Source organism: Lampris incognitus, chromosome 11 (assembly GCF_029633865.1).
Source record: "Lampris incognitus isolate fLamInc1 chromosome 11, fLamInc1.hap2, whole genome shotgun sequence".
NCBI lineage: Eukaryota > Metazoa > Chordata > Actinopteri > Lampriformes > Lampridae > Lampris > Lampris incognitus.
The window spans coordinates 3,209,200-3,228,782 of record NC_079221.1 but is presented as its reverse complement, the minus strand read 5'-3'; the positions used below and the strand labels follow the sequence as shown (position 1 = coordinate 3,228,782).

Sequence of the window (19,583 nt, the reverse complement as noted above, 5' to 3'; positions counted from 1 at the left end):
CCAGATCAAAAGAATAACATGTCAGTTCTATTTTAAGGTGGTTTTCCACTTTCAGTACTCTGTGTGCTTGGCACTGAGGCAGTCAGATGGTTCCTCACCCTATGGTCTAAAGTAGTACATAGATGTCTGGAGGCTGGACCTTTAGATCTGTCACACACGTGTGAGATGTTTAGGGCCTGCTGTATCAACTGAAGAGTTATTTTAGACTAGGATGAAATTCTAGAGGAGTCCGAATTAAGCACACAGGGTTAAAACAACCATCGCTAGGCCTCTTCTGTAAACACAAGTCAGATATTTCTGTATTGTGCGTGTGTGTATGTGTGCATGTTGTGTGTCCATCAGGAGCCACTGAAAGATCTGTATCCTTGAGTGGCTAGAATGTATTTGTGTGTCTGCGTGCAAGTGTTTCAAAGGGGTCATGAGTCCCCAGAGAAAGGGTCCCCAGTGGAAACAGAAAACATTGGCGGGTTGCTGAGGTATGACCAAAATGTGGTCTATTTTGAGGACTGTTCGATGTCATTGCATTGATCACTGGTGCCATGCCATTGTTCCGATGGCCAAATACTCCGAAACCCCAGTAGTCCGAAAAATGTCCCATTGGACCGAAAGGCCATTTGTCGGACAGGCGGTTATCTCGAAAACAAACGCCCGTTGCTCAGAAGGCCCGTTGTTCCAAAAATATACACTCTCCCTGGAGTTGCTAGTCCAGTGACTGCTGGTGTTAAACCAACATTTGTGACCCGTCAAATTATGTGACCCTGCCCTTAAAATGCGCTATTTCGGCCATGCCCCCAGATGCTAATCCAAATCTAGCCACACCAAACCCACATCGAAAATTAACCGTCTCCAACCGAATGCCTAATCTTAATCAGTCCCCCCCCCCCTTTTCTCCCCAATTGTACTTGGCCAATTACCCCACTCTTCCGAGCCGTCCCGGTCACTGCTCCATCCCCTCTGGTGATCCGGGGAGGGCTGCAGACTACCACATGCCTCCTCCCATACATGTGGAGTCACCAGCCGCTTCTTTTCACCTGACATGAGGAGTTTCACCAGGGGGACGTAGTGCATGGGAGGATCACGCTATTCCCCCCAGATCCCCCTCCCGCCTGAACAGCACCCCGACCGACCAGAGGAGGCGCTAGTGCGGCAACCAGGACACATACCCACATCCGGCTTCTCACCCACAGACACGGCCAATTGTGTCTGTAGGGACGCACGACCAAGCCGGAAGTAACACGGGGGTTCGAACCGGAGAGCCCCGTGTTGGTAGAAAATGGAATAGACCACCACGCCATCTGGACGCCCATCTTAACCAGTTCTAATTTCATGCCTAAATTTAACCGCATCGATTTGACTGCTGAATCCTGTCTGAAATAGTGTGTTTTAAAAGCATGGTCACATAATCTGACGGACCAGAGATGTCGCTGCGAATCACCGATCTGAAGTGGCCAGAGATAAATACAAGAACGCTGATATTTCTGGTGAAGTAGAGACGATGTTCTCTTATGTTACAGCTCCCATTCACGCGAATCAGTAGTAAACGGCATCGTCACGTTTGCACGTCAAAATAAACTAAGCTATTAGGGGCAAAACATCAGGGAGAGTGTATTTTTGGAACACCGGGCCTTCGGCGCAGTGGGCTTTTGTTTTCGGGGCAACGTCTGTTGGACAAACGGGCTTTCAGTCCAACACGACATTTTTCGGACTAATGGGGTTTCGGAATAATGGGCAGTCCCCCGATCGCTGTCCCTCCCACACAGATTCTTTTCATTCAGTGTAAATTCACATCCAATAATCTCTTTAGCAAACCATGACTTAGCATTGACTTAAAACTGAGCGAAATCTCAGCGAGAGCTCTCACCAAACTTTCCACAGCAGTCCAGCATACAACAGCCACAGTACAGTACAGTACAGTAAAGCACAATAGAGTACAGTACAGCAGAGTACAGTACCGTTCAAAGATTTAGCATAGCTGCTGTTAGCTGTCTGGGAACTAGCTCTTAATAGACTCAGCAGAGTGTCAGTGTCACTACGTCGCCCGGCACAAATCAACATCAAGCTGGCGCCCATTGTCTACCAGTAGCCCCATCTAAACCTTGATACTGCTCTGTGCCAGCTCAGTGTCAGACACACCCTCCGGTCTGGTATGTAACAGTCAACAGTGACTCGGCCTGCTGCTCATATGAGCCGTGTACAATGAGAGGGTACCTCTCCCTGAGCTGCCTCCTGCTAAAGATAACGCAGCCCACAACTCCAGTTAAGCATATGGGAGGAATGTGACCCCACCCTGCTCTGTTGGAAATCAAAACAGAGCACTTAGTGGAACATTACCCCTACACACACAAACACACGAGACCCAACACGGGAGCCAATGGGCTACAATAACAGTAAAGGCAAGCTTTACAACACACACACACACACACACACACACACACACACACACACACACACGGTAAACATGCTTTGAGATCTCTCGTCATCTCATATCAGGGCTCTGCTGTGGAATGAACCCAGCACTGTGGCATGACGATGCATTCCCTCGTAGTGGGAAGGGACTCGTCTGTATCCAGGCAGGCACTTCAGAATAAACTGGGACACTATCTTGTGTTTGTATTTGACACTGCAAGTGAGAAGGGGACTCATGCATGGGCATTTCCATAGACCGAGCTTACAGTGGCTGAAACTGCCTTATACAACATAGACCCACAGCTGACCCCATTAACACAACAATAACATTCTACAGTGCACAAAACACGCCCAACTGCAGAGTCACATCGCAGACCGAGGGAGTTCTGAATTCCAGTGGATGAGACACAGGTCACCCGTTCTTTCAAAAGCAACTCTTTCAGTCCTAACTCTTGCAGTGTCTCATCAGAAGAAACAAACACATGCACCCACACCCACACGCGCGCGCACACACACACACACACACAAAGCTGGCTTACCATTGTGAGATGACTCCTTGTTATCGGCCACCTTCCTCAGCGCTGAGACGATGGCGTCGGAGGGAACACGAGGGCTCTCCACATACTTGGGCTTCCTGATTGGACCTGCCAGCACCAGCCACGGATCCAGAGAGAATGAGGGACGGACAGACAGACAGACAGACAGACAGACAGAGATAATGAAAAGGGGAGAAGAGAGGGAGAGATAATGAGAATGGGAGAAAGGCAGAGAGCTTGTGAGAGAGAACGAGAGAGGGTGAGAGAGAAAGAGGGTGAGAGTGAGAAAGAGAGCTCTTGCGGGATTAACGTGTTCCAGATGGGAGTTGAGATGAGAGGCAGCACAGTCCTAGCGGTACAGGCTTGGCGGCGGTCCGTAACTCGCAAACACTTGCACACACACTCCCAGACAGCTCCTCGTGCTGATAGCAGCTCTGCCTGACAGCCCGAAGAATCGCCTGAATGACTGGCTGGCTAGCCAGCTGGCTGGCTGGCTCACTGGCTGGGTGACTGACTGACTGGCTAGAGACTCCCAGTACAACACTACTAGCCAGCTCTGGGAATGTAAACTATGGCAGGAAACCACAGCAATTAGCCTCTTAGCGAACTTTAAATGCTCGTGTGTGCTGCTGTTCGCATGTGTGCTCGTGTGTGTCCATGTGCAAGACGCAGAAGACAGAGTGAGCTTTTGTTAAGTGAAGATCTTTTTTTGTTGCGGTGCCTTGAAAGTGTGTCCTGTTTGAGCGTGAGCAGAGCTGCGGGTGAACCGAGGTTCAGGCGTCCCGGTGCGTGTCAGCTGATGTGTCTGGGACAGCAGCAGACTTCACTGGAGGTTGCGTTTTCTCCTTAGCGAGAAGCTGAAGTTAGCGGGCGACTCCCTTTCCTTCCACTCGCCACTCAGACAGGCTGAGCGGTCCCGCTGCTCCACACAGGACTAGTTAAGCACGCCTCTCTGCCTGACGTGATGGTAATTCACTGACGAACTCACCCAGCCGAGGCATCGTGTACAATTCTTGTGTGTTCTTGTATGATTTGAGGGCAAACTCAAGTAAAAGCCGTTCCAAGGACCTTCTACTTTCCCTCTGACAGCCATCTTAACAACGCCACATTGTCACGTTTCCTTCTGCCCTGAGACGACACACAGATACGGCAGTTTCTTTAAACAACAGCACTGTGCGACAAACCTTTCCTGAGGGTGGACGGATAATGACTTATGTGCATAAGACATCCAGGAAAGGCAGTAGTCTGAATAAAACCAACAAATCTTTTCTGTGCCATCATAAAAGCTGTTTATGTCCAGAGTTTTGCAGTCTGCCGTGGTAGCTCTGGAGAAATGCAAAAAAAAAAATATAAAAAAATTCCAACACGAAACACAGAAACAAAAATCTAAATGTAGAAAATCTAAAAATGGGAGCTGAGTTGAGTCTTGGGATCTCCAAGTCCAGATAATGAAGCACCAGCCTGCCTTTCCTCCCGCCACTGCTGCTGCTTTCTGCTCTGGCCCTGACCTGCTGTAACCCGAGCCGACCCTCCTCCTCCAGTCCCATGTAATCAGATGACTGTATGTGTAACCCCAGCCATAACATACAGATCAGATGGGAGAGGAGAGATAGTAATTTCCCATTGCTACATCCCACACCAGCACCTCCCCGCCACAAAACCCAATCTGAGTCAGATGGAACAATCCCTCAGCCCACAGCTGTGATCTTGACCAGAGATACTGGTAGGACACAGGAGTGGTGGAATTAAATGGAGGGATGATGGGGGTGGGGGTGGTACATCAGCCATGTTAAAGCCACCGATCTGGAGGGGCAACTACAACAAACCGGACTTGAGAGTCAAGCTCAGCTTGATACACACTGCCATCTATGGATATGCGACTTGAAATGCACAGTGAGGGGTGGTGCTCAAAAACATGACCCGATGCTGTGATAGAAGTGATCATAACAGACAAGCTGGCTTCTCCTAAAGTAATAGCCTTGAGGAAATAGATCGGGTCTCAGCGCACATCGCCATTCAGTGTTTTGCTTCTGTAAAGGAGGCTCTTGTCTATCCTAGGACAATTCTGTAAGTGGAAGCTCTGACATAGATGTGGTCAAAGAGCTCAAAGTTAAGGCTCTGATTCCCAACACGGTAGTCCATCAGATGAGTTGGAAGCATTTAGCACCAGAGAGAGATATGTTTTAAAAAAGCACCGACATCTAAGAGCTGGATCGCCACGAAACATGTGAGCTACAGCAGTCTGAATCCGAACCCACATCTGTCGATGGACGAGGCCTGAGCTGAAGAGGATTGATTCAACAAACCGTGGTGCCGGTCAGCCAAGTCGACCCATTTTCTGGCAGACACAGCCAGATACTTTGTCCTGAAAACTACTATTCATCTGTGGATGGTCAGGCACAACTTATTAGCCAGGAGTCACACATACCCCATTAAAGCAGACCCAACAGAGACAGAGGGAAGGCTGTGTGCGAGTGGCATTTAGATCAGGTAAACAACTGGGAACAATTGCAGACTGGCTAACACATTCACTTAACGCCAAGTATTTCAAAGAAGAAAAAAAGGAAAACAACAGGGGGCACGCTTTAAGTAATCTAAACCATATGCCTGAGTTCAGATTCAGTTTACACAAAATGCTAAAGGTATTTACACCGGACCCACACATGAAATAACAAACACATGGCTGATTTCTGGGCTAATGATGTAGAGAAGAATCAGTGGGTCCTTTATCAGTACCCGCAAATCTGACCATTGGGTTTTGAAAGACAAAGCGCAGAGGACTTTATTTTCCATCCACAAGCTCATCTCCCGATTTAACAGGCTTTCGTGTTTACCCTGAAGCCTTTATCAATGGCTGCATGCCCCCTGAGTGTGCCATTACTGCTCTGCCATTCTGCACTTAAGACCTGCCGAATGAGCAATTCCAATCTTTAATAAGCATGAAAAAGCCTGCGGAGTGGTGGGGTATGTGGGGGGGGGGGCACACTTGAAGGACAAAGAGAGGGGAGTGCAGCTGAGAGATACTCTCTCGTTTTCTTAGATTCTGGGTGCACGATCGCTTCCACAGACAGAAAAGCACACTGTGTTTTTCTGCCTTGCATTAAAGATGTCGTCGGTTGCTCGGGCTGACCAGGGCTCTAAGCACATCGCATTCGGCCTCATACATTTTCCTCGACTCAACCAAGAATGCTTAAGGGGGTGAAAACAGAACAGAACAGAACAGAACAGAACAGTACAGAACAGAAGAATGAATGTGACCATGTCCTCTGACTATCAACTTAGTCCTGTCCACAGGAGGCAAATCACATTTACTCTCTGAGCCAATCACAGCAAATTAAAATGCATGAGATCTTGGCATTCTTCACATACCCCACACAGAGAGGACAAATAAGTATTATCGCAGCATGACGTCCTCCAAAAAGCAGCCATGGGCTCATCAAAGCAAGGACATGGGTGCAGAATGCTACAAAATTATCCTGAACTTAAAAACTGACAGAGAGAGAGAGGGAAGGGGAGCAACAGTGAGAGAGAGAGAGAGAGAGAGAGAGAGAGAGAGAGAGAGAGAGAGAGAGAGAGAGAGAGAAAGAGAGAGAGAGAGAGGGCGAGAGAGAGGAGGCTGAGAGAACGAAAGAGAGGGCGAGAGAGAGAAAGGGAGCAAGAATGAGAGTGAGGGAGAGAGAGAGGAGAGAGAGAGAGAGAGAGAGAGAGAGAGAGAGAGAGAGAGAGAGAGAGAGAGAGAGAGAGAGAGAGAGAGAGAGAGAGAGAGAGAGAGAGAGAGAAAGGGAGCAAGAATGAGAGTGAGGGAGAGAGAGATGTTCGGTATATGTTCTGATTTTCTGTTCTGTTTGTAATGACTGCTTTGGCAATACAAGTGCCTATTTGTCATGCCAATAAAGCACTTTTGAATTTGAGAAAGAGAGGGGGAGAGAGAGAGAAAGAGAGGGGGAGAGAGAGAGAGGAGGGAGAGAGAGAGAATGAGAGATATGGAGAGTTGGACTTGGTTGGTGATCAGCACTCGAACAACAGCATGGAAAACAAAACACAAACAGAGCCAGTTGCTTCTTTAGGCCTCTGATGGATGAGTGGAATTAAAATGCTTGATTCCGGAACAAAAACAGAACAGACAGCAGGGGAACGCTGCATTCTTGTGGTACTTAGCTAAAATATTTCTATTATTTCACCAGCCCAGTTGCATTACTCTCAAATGAGCACTAACACAAACGCCATAGTCCAAGCAGGACTACTTCATATCAGTGAAAAAACGTGAGACGCTCACTATAGAAAGGGACAGCTAGTGATCAGCCACTGCCGGCGGTACACCTAAAATATATCAGGTACGTACTAACTGGAGCAGGAAGGAAGAAAGGAAAACAATGTCAATGGCAGGTATGCAGGAACGATCGGATTGAGTAAACTTGGAGAAGGATGATGGCAGACGATAAGGTGTTGTAATTAAAAGAAGAGTTTTCCGATAAGCGGTCACACTTTTGATTAACATACACTAGAGAGATATGTGTGTCCAGAAACAGCCACTTATCTGAGAGCAAGGCACTGCAAGCCTCCATATCTTAAAGGGGGTCAGCCAAGGGGGTCGGCAAAAAAACCTTCTTTTTTTTTATTGGGAAAAGTAGGTTGTTCAAACATACTGGCTCGGACAACAGGGGGAAAAAGGTGAGACGGTGACATGAGAGTGATGGAGAGGCGAAAAGAGAAAGGGAAAGAGGAGGCTCTCTGGGGAGAGGCTGCCAGCCAGGCAAGATCTGACTCCCCAGGGGCCCTCTGCACACAGGCCCTCTGTATAAAACTCAGGAGGCCATGACCAGTGAGCTGTCAGCCAACACACACACACAAGCGCGCACACAGCAATCATCTACAGCTGTGGACAAACACTAATGATGCCCAGATGATGTCCACCTCAGCGATAGAAAAGAAGGTTCGCTCATGCCACAGAAGTGATCAGGGGGTTTTCTCAGCATTCTTCAAGATGGACTCTGACCTCTTGACATTTCAATTATTCAGAAAAACAGCGTGTCCACACTGGACAGCAATACCAGTAACAATACCCCTCTTCATGTTCTGAAATGTCATTCTCCGACTCAAAAGCGAAATGTAATTATTCAGATATATACAGCTTTGTCCATTATTCGGACTGGTTCTGAAACAGCTGACACGTGGTTTAATTTAGAAGATACGCGACTAGTACATGCAAAGGCAAGATGTGCCACCAAGCTTTACTATATCAATGCAAATTCATAATTAATTTTTCTATTCATTGGCTTGCAAATCGCCATTATCCTGTTTGCTAATGCTGGTTCTGAAACCTGCCACAGTGAGAGATTGGGGATCCTTTTTATGCTTCCGTGTTTAATAGTCACGTCGGGCTGCACACATACCGTTTTACAAACCCACATGAATTATGCATTGGTCTCCACTGAGAGCCCGATGATGCCTTCTCTAAAGACAATGCCAAACTCAAAACATCCTACAATAAGACTTGGTTTTTCGTCCCCCTCCCCCAGCACACTATAATAACCTTGCACGTGTGAATATGGCGCTGCAGCATATAGACATCTGGAGTCAACTCAAGTACTGAGTTAGGAGCCAATGACAGTTTGAGTCAGTGTCTCTGAAGCATAGAGTGAGTTAGGATTTCACTGAGGATGAAAAAGGGGACTGTATGCGATAAGGAGCCGAAGCGTATTGAAGCCCAGTCAAGTGGAGAACGGAAGAGAACTTTCCACTGGGTCCCCATCATAGCACCGTTCAAAGGGTCCTCCGTAGCATCACAGGATGTTTCACAGCATCGTTCCCGAAAAGCTGTCAATACCCATACCCACCTGGGACTGACTGGTTACTGCTAACACTCGGGAGGGGACTTTAAGGAGCGCTAACCTCAAAGGAGCTTCCACTGGCTTTGAAGGAAGCTCCTATCATGACAGGGTGGCGAAATGATTTGTAGATTCATCTGGCAGGGTAAAGAAGATGACAAGTAGTCCTTGATGGAACATCGTTGCATATCATATCATTTGTCAAAGGAAACACGCAAGATATGACATAATTAGTGGGGCTGTGAATGCCACATCTTTTTAAATTAGGGAACCGCTGATTTGGAATGAAGACAAAAAAATAACTTGGCAGGGATATATTGAAGGTAATTTTATTTCTGAGGGGAAAAAAAACAACATTTGGGTGAAAATGAAAGTGGAAATGAAAGTCACAGGGTGAAGAATAGAATAGATTTCTATCATATTCACTCCTGTGACAGAATTCTTTGTCAGATAAAAGAGGTGGTTTCGGTTCAGGCAGAAACGTTCTTGGAAATCAAATTCTGCTAATGACTGCACTTTAATTATCAAATTTAGTGAAAAACACACACAGGCGTGGTGGAGCCATTAGTGCTTTATCAAAAGCCATCAGCCATGACATGACTTTCTGAAAGTTCTGGAATTAAAATGAGAATGGATCTCTTGGCGCTGCTTGTTGTGTTAATATCCTGCTGCTGAGCTATCTACAACACTGGCTTCAGGAAAGGAAAGCCGATATTTGGTATTCACGAGTTTCCTTTCACCCCACCAAATCAATAGTCTCTCAGTGATAGTGTACTAAAAATACAAATACTGCTTCTTGTGATATTTCGTAGAACGCATCTATTATGTAGAAAGCAATTTTCTGATATGTAGTAAATGAGTTAATAACTATCTAATGGACAAATTTTCTGGCTACATTTAGCTGTCAAAAGGAGATAAAAAACAAAACAAAAAAAAACAAAGGGCCATTTGTTATGCAACAGAAATGGGTCATTTCCATCTCAGACTTCCTCCTGTGTTTTTGGTGCTGTCGGTGTTTCTGGGGAGACTCAACCGGGCTGACATTTAAGTGGCGGTCTTTCATCGTGCCTGATAACGAAAGGAGCCAGCGGCTCACCCAGCTTCCCACTGCTAGCGGACGCCACCCGAGGAACTTTAAGTGAAAATGCAACACCAGCCCCAAAGTAGAGATAAGGAGGAGATAAGTAACAAGGAGATAGTGGTTTCATTGCATTGTCAGAGAAAGTCATCCATCGGGCTGGCTGCCAAGCACAGCTGGATCCGGCCAGCTGAGACCTTTGAGGTACTGGAAGTTGCAGACCGTTTCCTTGCAGTTGAGAGTGGCCTACAATGTGGAAGTATCCAAACAATGTTTTACCGCAGTTGGATTTCATCCGGTCTAATAGCATTAGCAGCAGGGTCACCTCCATGCCTGGATGCCTAATAGGCATTTTCAAATTATCTGAAAAAGATATCAGTCCAGAGTGGAAAACTGTGCCGTCTCTCATTGATCAGCACATCTGCTTCACTAAATACACTGATGAGCCAAAACATTATGACCACCTGACTAACATGCTGTTAGTTCTTCGTGTGCCGCCAAATCAGCGCAGGCCCGCCGAGGCATGGCACTGTTTACAAGACCCCTGAAGGTGTCCTGTGGTATTTGGTACCAAAACATCCTTCAAGTCCCGTAAGCTGTGAGGTGGTGCCGCTGTGCATCAGACTTGTCAGTCCAGCACATCCCATGGATGCTCAATTGGTTTGAGATCTGGAGAATTTGGATGCCAGGGCAACACCTTGCAACACTTCAACTTCATCATGTTCCTCAAACCATTCCAGAACAATGTGTGGCAAGGTGCATTATCCTGCTGAAAGAGGCCACTGCTATCAGGGAATACCCCTGCCATGAGGGGGTGTGTTTAGGTAAGTGGCACGTGTCAAACTGACCTCCACAAGTATGGCCAGACCCAGGGTTTCTCAGCAGAACATTGCCCAAAGTCTCACACTCTCTCCACCAGGTTGTCGTCTTCCCTCAGTGCATCCTTGTGCCATCACTTCCCCAGGTAAACAGTGCACACATACTACACGGCCATCAACATGATCTAAAAGAGAGACTCATCGGACCAGGCGACCTTCTTCCACTGCTCCGAGGTCCAGTTTCAACACTCTCGTACCCATTGTAAGCACTTTCGATGGTGGACTGGGGTCATTATGGGCATTCTGACCGGTCTGCAGCTATGCAGCCCCATATGCAGCAGGGTATGATGCACTGTGTGCTACACTCCTCTTGTAGCCATCATTAAAATTTTGTGATTTGTGCCATAGTAGACCTTGTCAATTTGGACCAGACAGGATAGCGTTGGACGCCCAACACCCTGTTGTCAGTTTGTGGTTTGTCCCTCCTCGGACCACTGTCAGTAGGTACTCACCACTGCTGACCAAAGGCACCCCACAAGCCTTGTCGTTTCAGAGAACTGATTGTTTGCTTACCATCTAATCTACCCAGACCTTGACCTGTGCCCGTTTGGAGATGACCAACTTTATACAGTTCACCTGTGAGTGGTCATAATATTCTGGCTCATCAGTGTAACGAAAACACCCCTTTCAACCAATGAGACCAAAAGCCCTCCAACCCCATCAGAGCACAAAGTTGAACTGATTTTCATGTAAAATGGCCAACCAGAGACCTGCACGCCCCCATGTCTCATTGCAAATATACCAATTAAAATCATAAGCCAGCCATGATAGCAATAAATATTATATGAACTACCATTTTATGCTCCCTTGAAGGCTGACAGGAAGGCAAAGTATGGGGCTAATTGTAGCCCATGTGACCTCAGATTGCTCATACACCTAAATGTGTGGCAGATGTTTTCGCTCTGCTGCCACCCTTCTCTATCCTCCAAACGGAAAAACGCCATCACTGGAGCCGAGCCAATGCTGTTTAGACTCTCATCTTACCTCAGGGAGGCAAGGCAGGGTGACTGTCAATATGAGCACAGTTAAGAGGAGGAGAGCTGTTGTTTGAATACTGCTTATGCGCCTACTGCCCCCAGAGTCATAGTTACACCGATGCAATCCAAAGCTGAGCAGTGCAACCTGGAGGACAACAGATGCTATTGAACTGACTCGTGGCACAGTCACCCAACATGGCCAGAGGAGGCCACTGTGGAGTTGCCCAGGAGGCTGTCACACATTTGCAGAAGTGGGAAAAGCACAAGAAAAAAAGTACAGAAAGTTTACTGTGCTGGAATAGAAGCTAAAGCTCACCCAGAATCTGATTCTACATTTCTACCAGGTGAAAATATTGATCACATGTTTGACAAAACCATACTGTTATTTGACCTGTGTTTTGAGGTAGCATGTTTTCTGGTACAATCTTAGCCACATACTTGCAGTGAAAGCCCCTCCCCTGGACTCTTTGTGAACCTGCAAACTGTTAGACTGCTAAGTCTGGGTCCTGTTCAACACATGTCAGGGTGCCGTGTTTCATGGTTAAGCTCTGGGTTTAGCTGATCAAAGTTACGGCAGCCAACGGCACCAGGCCTTTGTGGCTCAGGCGTCTGTCACGCTGCTAATTAACTCAATGTTTCTCTGTTGTCCCCTGTGAAGTTTTCATGAAAAGAACAACCATTAAGTTGGGGCCTTCCGCAATGCTTTAGATTATCCAATCTGTTCTGAAATGAAGCCAAAGCCAAGCAAATGAAAGAAATACATAAAAATCACCTCAATCTGAGAAACCACTTCCTCCGAAAGTCGACATGAATTTGTTGGATGAGGTCAATGAGTGGATCGATGCAGGAGCTGCTGAGTGTGGGGTGGCATAGTATGACTTGGATAGATGAAACATGAGTCAGGGAAGCTCAGTGCAGCTTCTTAAACTTGCCTGGAATTATTATGACAGGATTTATGCATAACGCTAACAAGTCAATGCGTCACCACATTTATTTTCCTATGTAGAACTGGAAGCTTAAAAGGGATGCACACACACACACACACACACACACACACTCTCTGCAGATGAGTTTTAAATTGAGTGTGACGCCTGGTTGCCTCTATGGTTTAGCAAGGCTGAGCGAGAGAAAATACGGCATTATGGCCCATGTTGTTTTCGTCGCAAAGCCGAGACATTTCCTGGAGTATGTGTTTATTAACTGGAGGTGTGAACTCTCTCCCAGTGGGTTTTTTGCACCTACCTGTGAGGACAGCAGTGGAGAGGGCTGCCTACGGTCGACCATCCCCCAGTCATACCTGCTTTGCTGTCCTCTATAACATCCTATCTTGTCAGTCCTTTTTTTTTTTTCCCCTCCTCTTCTAAGTCTCAGAACAACTCATGGGAATGTGCCTTTAATGAGTGTTTCTTCTTTCCTCTCCGGGGCCCTTTTCACCTTCACAAACCCTGCCCTCCTCCTACTCCGTCTCCATCTCCCTCTCTATGTCCTTCCCTCCCTCCCTATCATTGGAAATGTGCATTTCATCAGCGCTGTCCTTTGATGGGTTTAAAAACAATAATAGGAGATGCCAATATCGCCCGAGGATTGAGAGTACAGGTGTTTTCATTTGAGTGGGAATGAGCAAATGGGACCACTCACCGATGAACTCACATGACATAAAGATAAGGCTCTAAGATTCCTCTATTTTCCCTTACTTGGGGGGATCACTTAACTTCTTTTTGCTTCCCATTTAGTCCTGAGTCCTATAAACTACAGCGTAAGCATATTTCCAATCGCAGGCCACTTTTCAAACGAATATTTGCATAACATATGCTGCTTTATAATTTTAGCCTGCTGGTTCAATGTTAGATTTTGAGAGTAATGTTGTGGGATTTGGAGAAAAGTGCATAGAAAATGAGGTTAGAGGGGAAAAAGGGCTGAAGTAACCACAATCTCCCAAATGGAAACATTGTGGATCTGAGTGGAAATGTTCCCATGCTAATCTGCAGCTGAAATTAGAATAGGGCCCTCCCCATTAGAAACCTCACTCGAAAACAGCACAGTCATGCCGAGGACCCCCCGGGGGGGGGGGGTATCACTCTTCAATTACAGGTACCAGAATTAAAACGACAATTTCTCAACGCTGAAGTGAACTTGAAAACCACAAGTAGGCACATGCACCAAGCCGTAGCAGATGTCTCGCTGCAGAGGCCCGGCCCTGCACATCAACACATCTTACTCTAAAGAGCAGATCAAAGCCACAGCCACTCTAAACAAAGGCGAGATAGCTCACAGATGAGTCCCAGATGTGAGAGGGGCCGAAGTGACCACTTAAAGGACTTCGATCCTCTTTGCTAAGTCTTCAGAATACAAAGGGCTCAGGTTGAAACAAGTCCAGATACATCTGCGTCCTCCACTTTGAAGCCTGCGCAAACCACAGCTGCAGACATGTCTGTTCTCAACATGGCAGGAGAGACAGAGGAGGCCAGCAAGCACTGACCATTAGATGTAGTGGAAACACACACACATTAAGAGCTGTAAACTGCAAAATGAGTGGTGCCACTGTAAGGGCTGCCGTCCCGACAGAAGCTGATCAAACAGAAGGATGGGGTGACGCAAACCAAATCCGGTAGTCACAATGTGCTCAATTCCAGCTGTCAGGAACCAGGATGGTCCAGCTATTGTTATTAATACAATGCCTACCCCCCAAACACACATATGCGCGCACACACACACACACACACAGAGTTTATATATTATCATGGTGATATACATATATATCCATCCATCCATTATCCAAACCGCTTATCCTAATCTCAGGGTCGCAGGGATGCTGGAGCCTGTCCCAGCAGTCATTGGGCAGCAGGCAGGGAGACACCCTGGACAGGTCGCCAGGCCATCACAGCCCCCCCACACACACACACACACACACCTAGGGACAATTTAATATGGTGATTCACCTACGTGTCTTTGGACTGTGGGAGGAAACCGGAGCACCCGGAGGAAACCCACACAGACACGGGGAGAACATGCAAACTCCACACAGAGGACGACCCCCAAGGTTGGACTACCCCGGGGCTCAAACCCAGGACCTTCTTGCTGTGAGGTGACCATGTTATCCACTGCACCACCGTGCCACCTCTCTCTCTCTATATATATATACATATATATGAACTTAGCACAAAAAGTAAGGAAATTTGTGGTAGATTATGTCTTTGTTGTAACGATGCTTCTTGCCAATAAATCTTCTATCAGGCAGCTGATTGTCAGCACCTGGGGTACCAGAAGCTCAAAACAAGAGTCAATAGCAACAGCAAAATAAGCTGTTTGGCATTGGCAGAGAAGATTTGGCACATTTTTCATGGTCGCAACCCACATACTCAGCTCTGCTGCTCATCCCACAAATGCATGATCCTTACAAATGTGCCACCACTTAAAAGGGAAATAAACAGGCTTTCCAACAGTATAAGATTTATTGCCAAGAAGCATTGTTACAACAAAGAAATACTCTACCAAACACAAAGTTCCTTACTTTTTGTGCTAAGTGTGTATATATATATATATATAGTGATAAAATATTATGGGTGAAGTCAAAATCTTAACCCTTTCCCTGAAGACTAACTCTAACCGCAATCCTAAAACAAAAAAAATTAAGCCTAGCCATGGCTCTTAAATTTAACCCTGAACCTGATATGAATGCCTTCATTTATCATTAGACTCAAGCCTAACATAACTCCAATTGTAAGTATAGTCATACACCTAAAGCCCTGACATACAAATAACCCTTCCCTTGGTGGGGACCAAAAAAAAAAGTCCCAACAAAGTCGATGATTCATGATTTTACTATGCTTATGACGACATTTGGTCCTCAAGAGTGTAGATAAACAAAACAAACACACACACACACACACACACACACACACACACACACACACACACACACACACACACACACACACACTTATCTAGTTCCTCCGTTTCCAAGGGTAACAGCTACCCTGAGTAGTTTGACATCTTTCAGAGAATGCCTCGCTTAAAGCTACAGCGGTTAGAGCTCTGGCGTGTAAAAGGGAGTGTCAATCCTGGAACAGTCGTGTGTTCAATGCTACACACAATAGCACCTGAAGGCAGACAGGAAACTTTACTGTAGCGGGGTGTCCACAGAGACATAAACACTTCCTATGTATGGAACTAAAATAGCACGCAAAGAGAGGGGTGGACAACAAAAAATGCCTGCAGAACATTTAGCATGTGCCAGGATGACAGAAACAGGAGTCTACATGCGGACTAGAAAAGTTCTGTTCTGCCATGGTAAAGAATAAGGGGTGTACTGCATGATTGCAGCAGAAGGATGTGCTGTGGGACCACTTGATGTAAAGCGCTGGTATCAGGCATAACATGTTAAAATTAAGGGTTTGGAGAAGGAGAGATAAGGTGAATTCAGTTCTGGTAAGTAGAAAACACAGGATACATCCTTCAAACAGATGAGCAGATTTTGGAGGAGCAGATTTTTCCTTCATTCATTCATTTATTGTGAACTTCTTTGTCAATTTATATTTCCCTTTGCCCAAGTTAGAATAATTTGAACTGAAATATTTACGCAATCTACAAAGCCAAAGTCCGAAGAAGGGTGCCTACAGAATTAATATCATTGTATTATTTCAGTAATTCTATTTGCAATCTAATACACCTATTATCCCAGGCCGTCCCTCTGTGTGGAGTTTACATGTTCTCCTCGTGTCTGCGGTGGGTTTTCTCCGGGTGCCCCGCTTTCCTCCCACCAGCAGAAAGACATGTATGTTAGGGTTAATACTCCTGTCTGTGTCCCTGACCGAGGCATGGTAAGACGAACTGGAGTTGGTCCCCAGGCGCCGCACAATGGCTGCCCACTGCTCCTAGCTACACAGCTAGGATGGGTTACATGCAGAGAATGAATTTCCCCACAGGGATCAATAAAGTATCTCAAAAAACAAAAACCTGTACGTTACATTCTTCTCTGTCCCATCACTCATCTCTGCACCCACAGTTCCCTGTACATCCAGAGGCATGTCCATTCCTCCAACTCCAGATTATGCGGTCTATAGGTTAAGGTTTCTTGGCAAGTGTCTTTCCGAGGGCAGATTTTAGTGATGTCACTCGAATTTCAGCTCAACAACCCAAACCTAAATATTGCAGTCTGTTTTGGCCTTTGATCTGACCAAGCATTACTGCAGTACTGGCTATGGTAATCAGGGCTGCTGAGGCAGTAAACCGATGCTTTTGGGCAGCTTTTCTTGCCAGTATAAAAACGCAAGGCCAACTTTGGCTTTAAGGAAACTGAAAGGAGGTTTGGTTTGGGAGCCTTTTTAAAAGACATTGAAACTGGAAAAAAAAACAGCATCATTTAGAAACATGTAATATCTAAAATCTCTCTTTTTTTAACATAACAGCCTTTTCTTCTTAACACAAAATCAAAGCTGATCACATCAAAAAAACCCTCCCTGATTAGAAGGCTGGAGTGCCCAACAGAATCTTAAACCAGCAGGACAGAGGGCAGACTTTCACAGCATTCCACTATTCTATGCCACGTTAAGGGGAAACAATCACAATTTCCAACAGTATTTCTACACATATACGCTGTACGGACAACAGACATAATACTGAGCTCTGCGTCTCTGAGATGGCACCACATTTGTGCAGTGAAGTGACCGCCAAGTCAGTGATATTGAAAAAAGACATGTATGTTAGGGTTAGTACTCCTGTCTGTGCCCTTGACCGGGGCATGGCAAGACGAACTGGAACTGGTCCCCGGGTGCTGCATGGCAGCTGCCCACTGCTCCTAGCTACACAGCTAGGATGGGTTAAATGCTGAGCTTAATTTCCCCTATGGGGATAAATAGAATATATCACAATCAAAACTAAAAAAAAAAAATCAATGGTGGTGACAGCCCATGAACTGCAATCTTTACATGGTGTTCACTAAAACCATTGTATGTAGCATCGTTCATGCATCATTATGCATTTTCTTATGCAAACTATCCCATTTCGATATATCCCACCAAGGGTAGCGGCACACCAGGAAGTAGGGGCTGCAGTTTTCACTTTCACCAGTGATGTCACTCACAGACACTTTTCTGCACCATTTAGGTGGTGTTTCAGAAACACACAGAGGAGACTGCTCAGTATTATGGCTGCTAATGTAGCATTATCCCTACAGCATATGGGTCTATAAAGATAATTTTGAAAACTGTGATTGTTTCCCTTAAAACCCCTTTTCATGCTATGGGCAAACTGTCAGATCTGAGTGTCAAGGAAGTTAAAGGTTGGGGTAAGAAGGGGGAGCTATGGTAAGGTACAGTGTTGAAAAGGAGAAAAAAAAAGGTAAATTAGTACCTGGCGATCGCTTGTTTGTACGTAAGGGCAACATGTAGGACTGTCTTGGCAAGAGAGGGGAGGAGGGCAAGGACATAGACACCCCCTTGGCCAGACTCAGCCTGAACACATCATCCTGGGGATAAGGGTGGGCACTGCCAGGGTCCTGGGACTGAGAGATTCCCTCAGGTGGCCCTCTTCTTTGAGCACTCTGACTGTGGAAGTCCCCTGCAAAGGAGAGAAAGGAAAACTCTTGAGGATGTCGGGTTAGCTGCATTTAGCTTTGACATCAACCCAACAATAACATTACAGGGCTTGAGACTTGGTGACATTGTACCTGCAGTCAGAGACAAATCACATGCTGAATAACCTCCAAAAGGAAAGCTTGTAAAACAGTGCTTTTCATTGCTGAATATTTTGATCCTAGCATTAGGCTGACAATAACATTGTAAAAAATAATAAATTACAAAGACATTAACAGCGGTCTCATACCTGAAAAAGACTGCCGTTGACTCCTGATAAAAAATCTCATACGCTTGATGTTATAACAGCAAAACTAACTATCTTTATAGAGAAGCCTGATTCTTTGGTCTTTACAATAGAGAGAGGGATGCTTCTAGCAATCCTACACAATCAGAATCAATCATGAATGAGAACATTCACAGACAATCAGAATCAACTTTACTGGCCAAGTGTGCCTATGCACACGAGGAATTTGACGCCGGTACACAGCACCTTCTGGCACTTGTAGACATCACTCACACAAAAAAGAAGAAAACAAACAACAAACAAAAAAGGGAAAAAAATAAAGAAGAAGAAATAAATGGAATAATAACAGGACAGGTCTATAATGGACCTGTCCTGTTATTGTCCTGGATAACAAGACATTGGAGGCAAGCACGCATGCACATATACAAGATAGTATCTTCGCAGACGGGCCTACATCTCACTCCATCGAGAGACGTACATTAGTGGTAGAGGTGGGAAAAAAACAAGCTCTGTACGAGCACATGAGAATGTGGAGCCATGTGGTTGTGTATTTAAACCTAAGGTCAAGGGCCAGTGAGTTTCTCTCATGCCATAGGGACAAATGGGCTAGGACACCCAGTTAGCGGAGTAAATACGGCTGTGTCATTGACCACCAGAGATAACGGGTGACTCATCGAGCACCCTCTGCTGCTCTGTACTGAAGCGGCTTATTATTCAAATTGGGCAAACCCACTCAGCAAGTAAGCACCTTATTCCCTTTGGGACTAAACTCACATGTGTGCTATAAAACTGAGCAGTTATACCATAGATAAGAGTACTTGAATGCATAGCCATACAATTTTGAACTAGGTCTAACATATTTAATTCAACAATACAGTTCGGAGCAGCTTGTGCTGCCAAGGGCAAAGATCTAACATTATCTATGCCACAGCCTGGTTGTTCTACTGGGGCAACATAACACTGAGCTCACAAGGCTATGGCTTAAAGGAGATAACCTGACCTGTGGGAAAGTGCCCTCTCTCATCACCTTTGAGCACACTGGCCTGGTAAGTCATCACTGG

At 45.9% G+C, this 19,583-nt stretch overlaps 1 protein-coding gene across 5 annotated transcripts in view; it reads right to left on the bottom strand.

Moving 5' to 3' along the window:
- Window positions 1–19,583, bottom strand: part of tanc1b (tetratricopeptide repeat, ankyrin repeat and coiled-coil containing 1b) — a 147,536-nt gene that overhangs the window by 90,681 nt on the left and 37,272 nt on the right. For all 5 annotated transcript variants that reach the window (XM_056289620.1, XM_056289619.1, XM_056289622.1 and 2 more), the window contains 2 exons: window positions 18,055–18,261; window positions 2,946–3,050 (listed from right to left, as the gene is read on the bottom strand). In XM_056289620.1, the coding sequence (XP_056145595.1) occupies window positions 2,946–3,050; window positions 18,055–18,261 (312 nt within the window). The remainder of the gene's footprint in view (window positions 1–2,945; window positions 3,051–18,054; window positions 18,262–19,583) is intronic.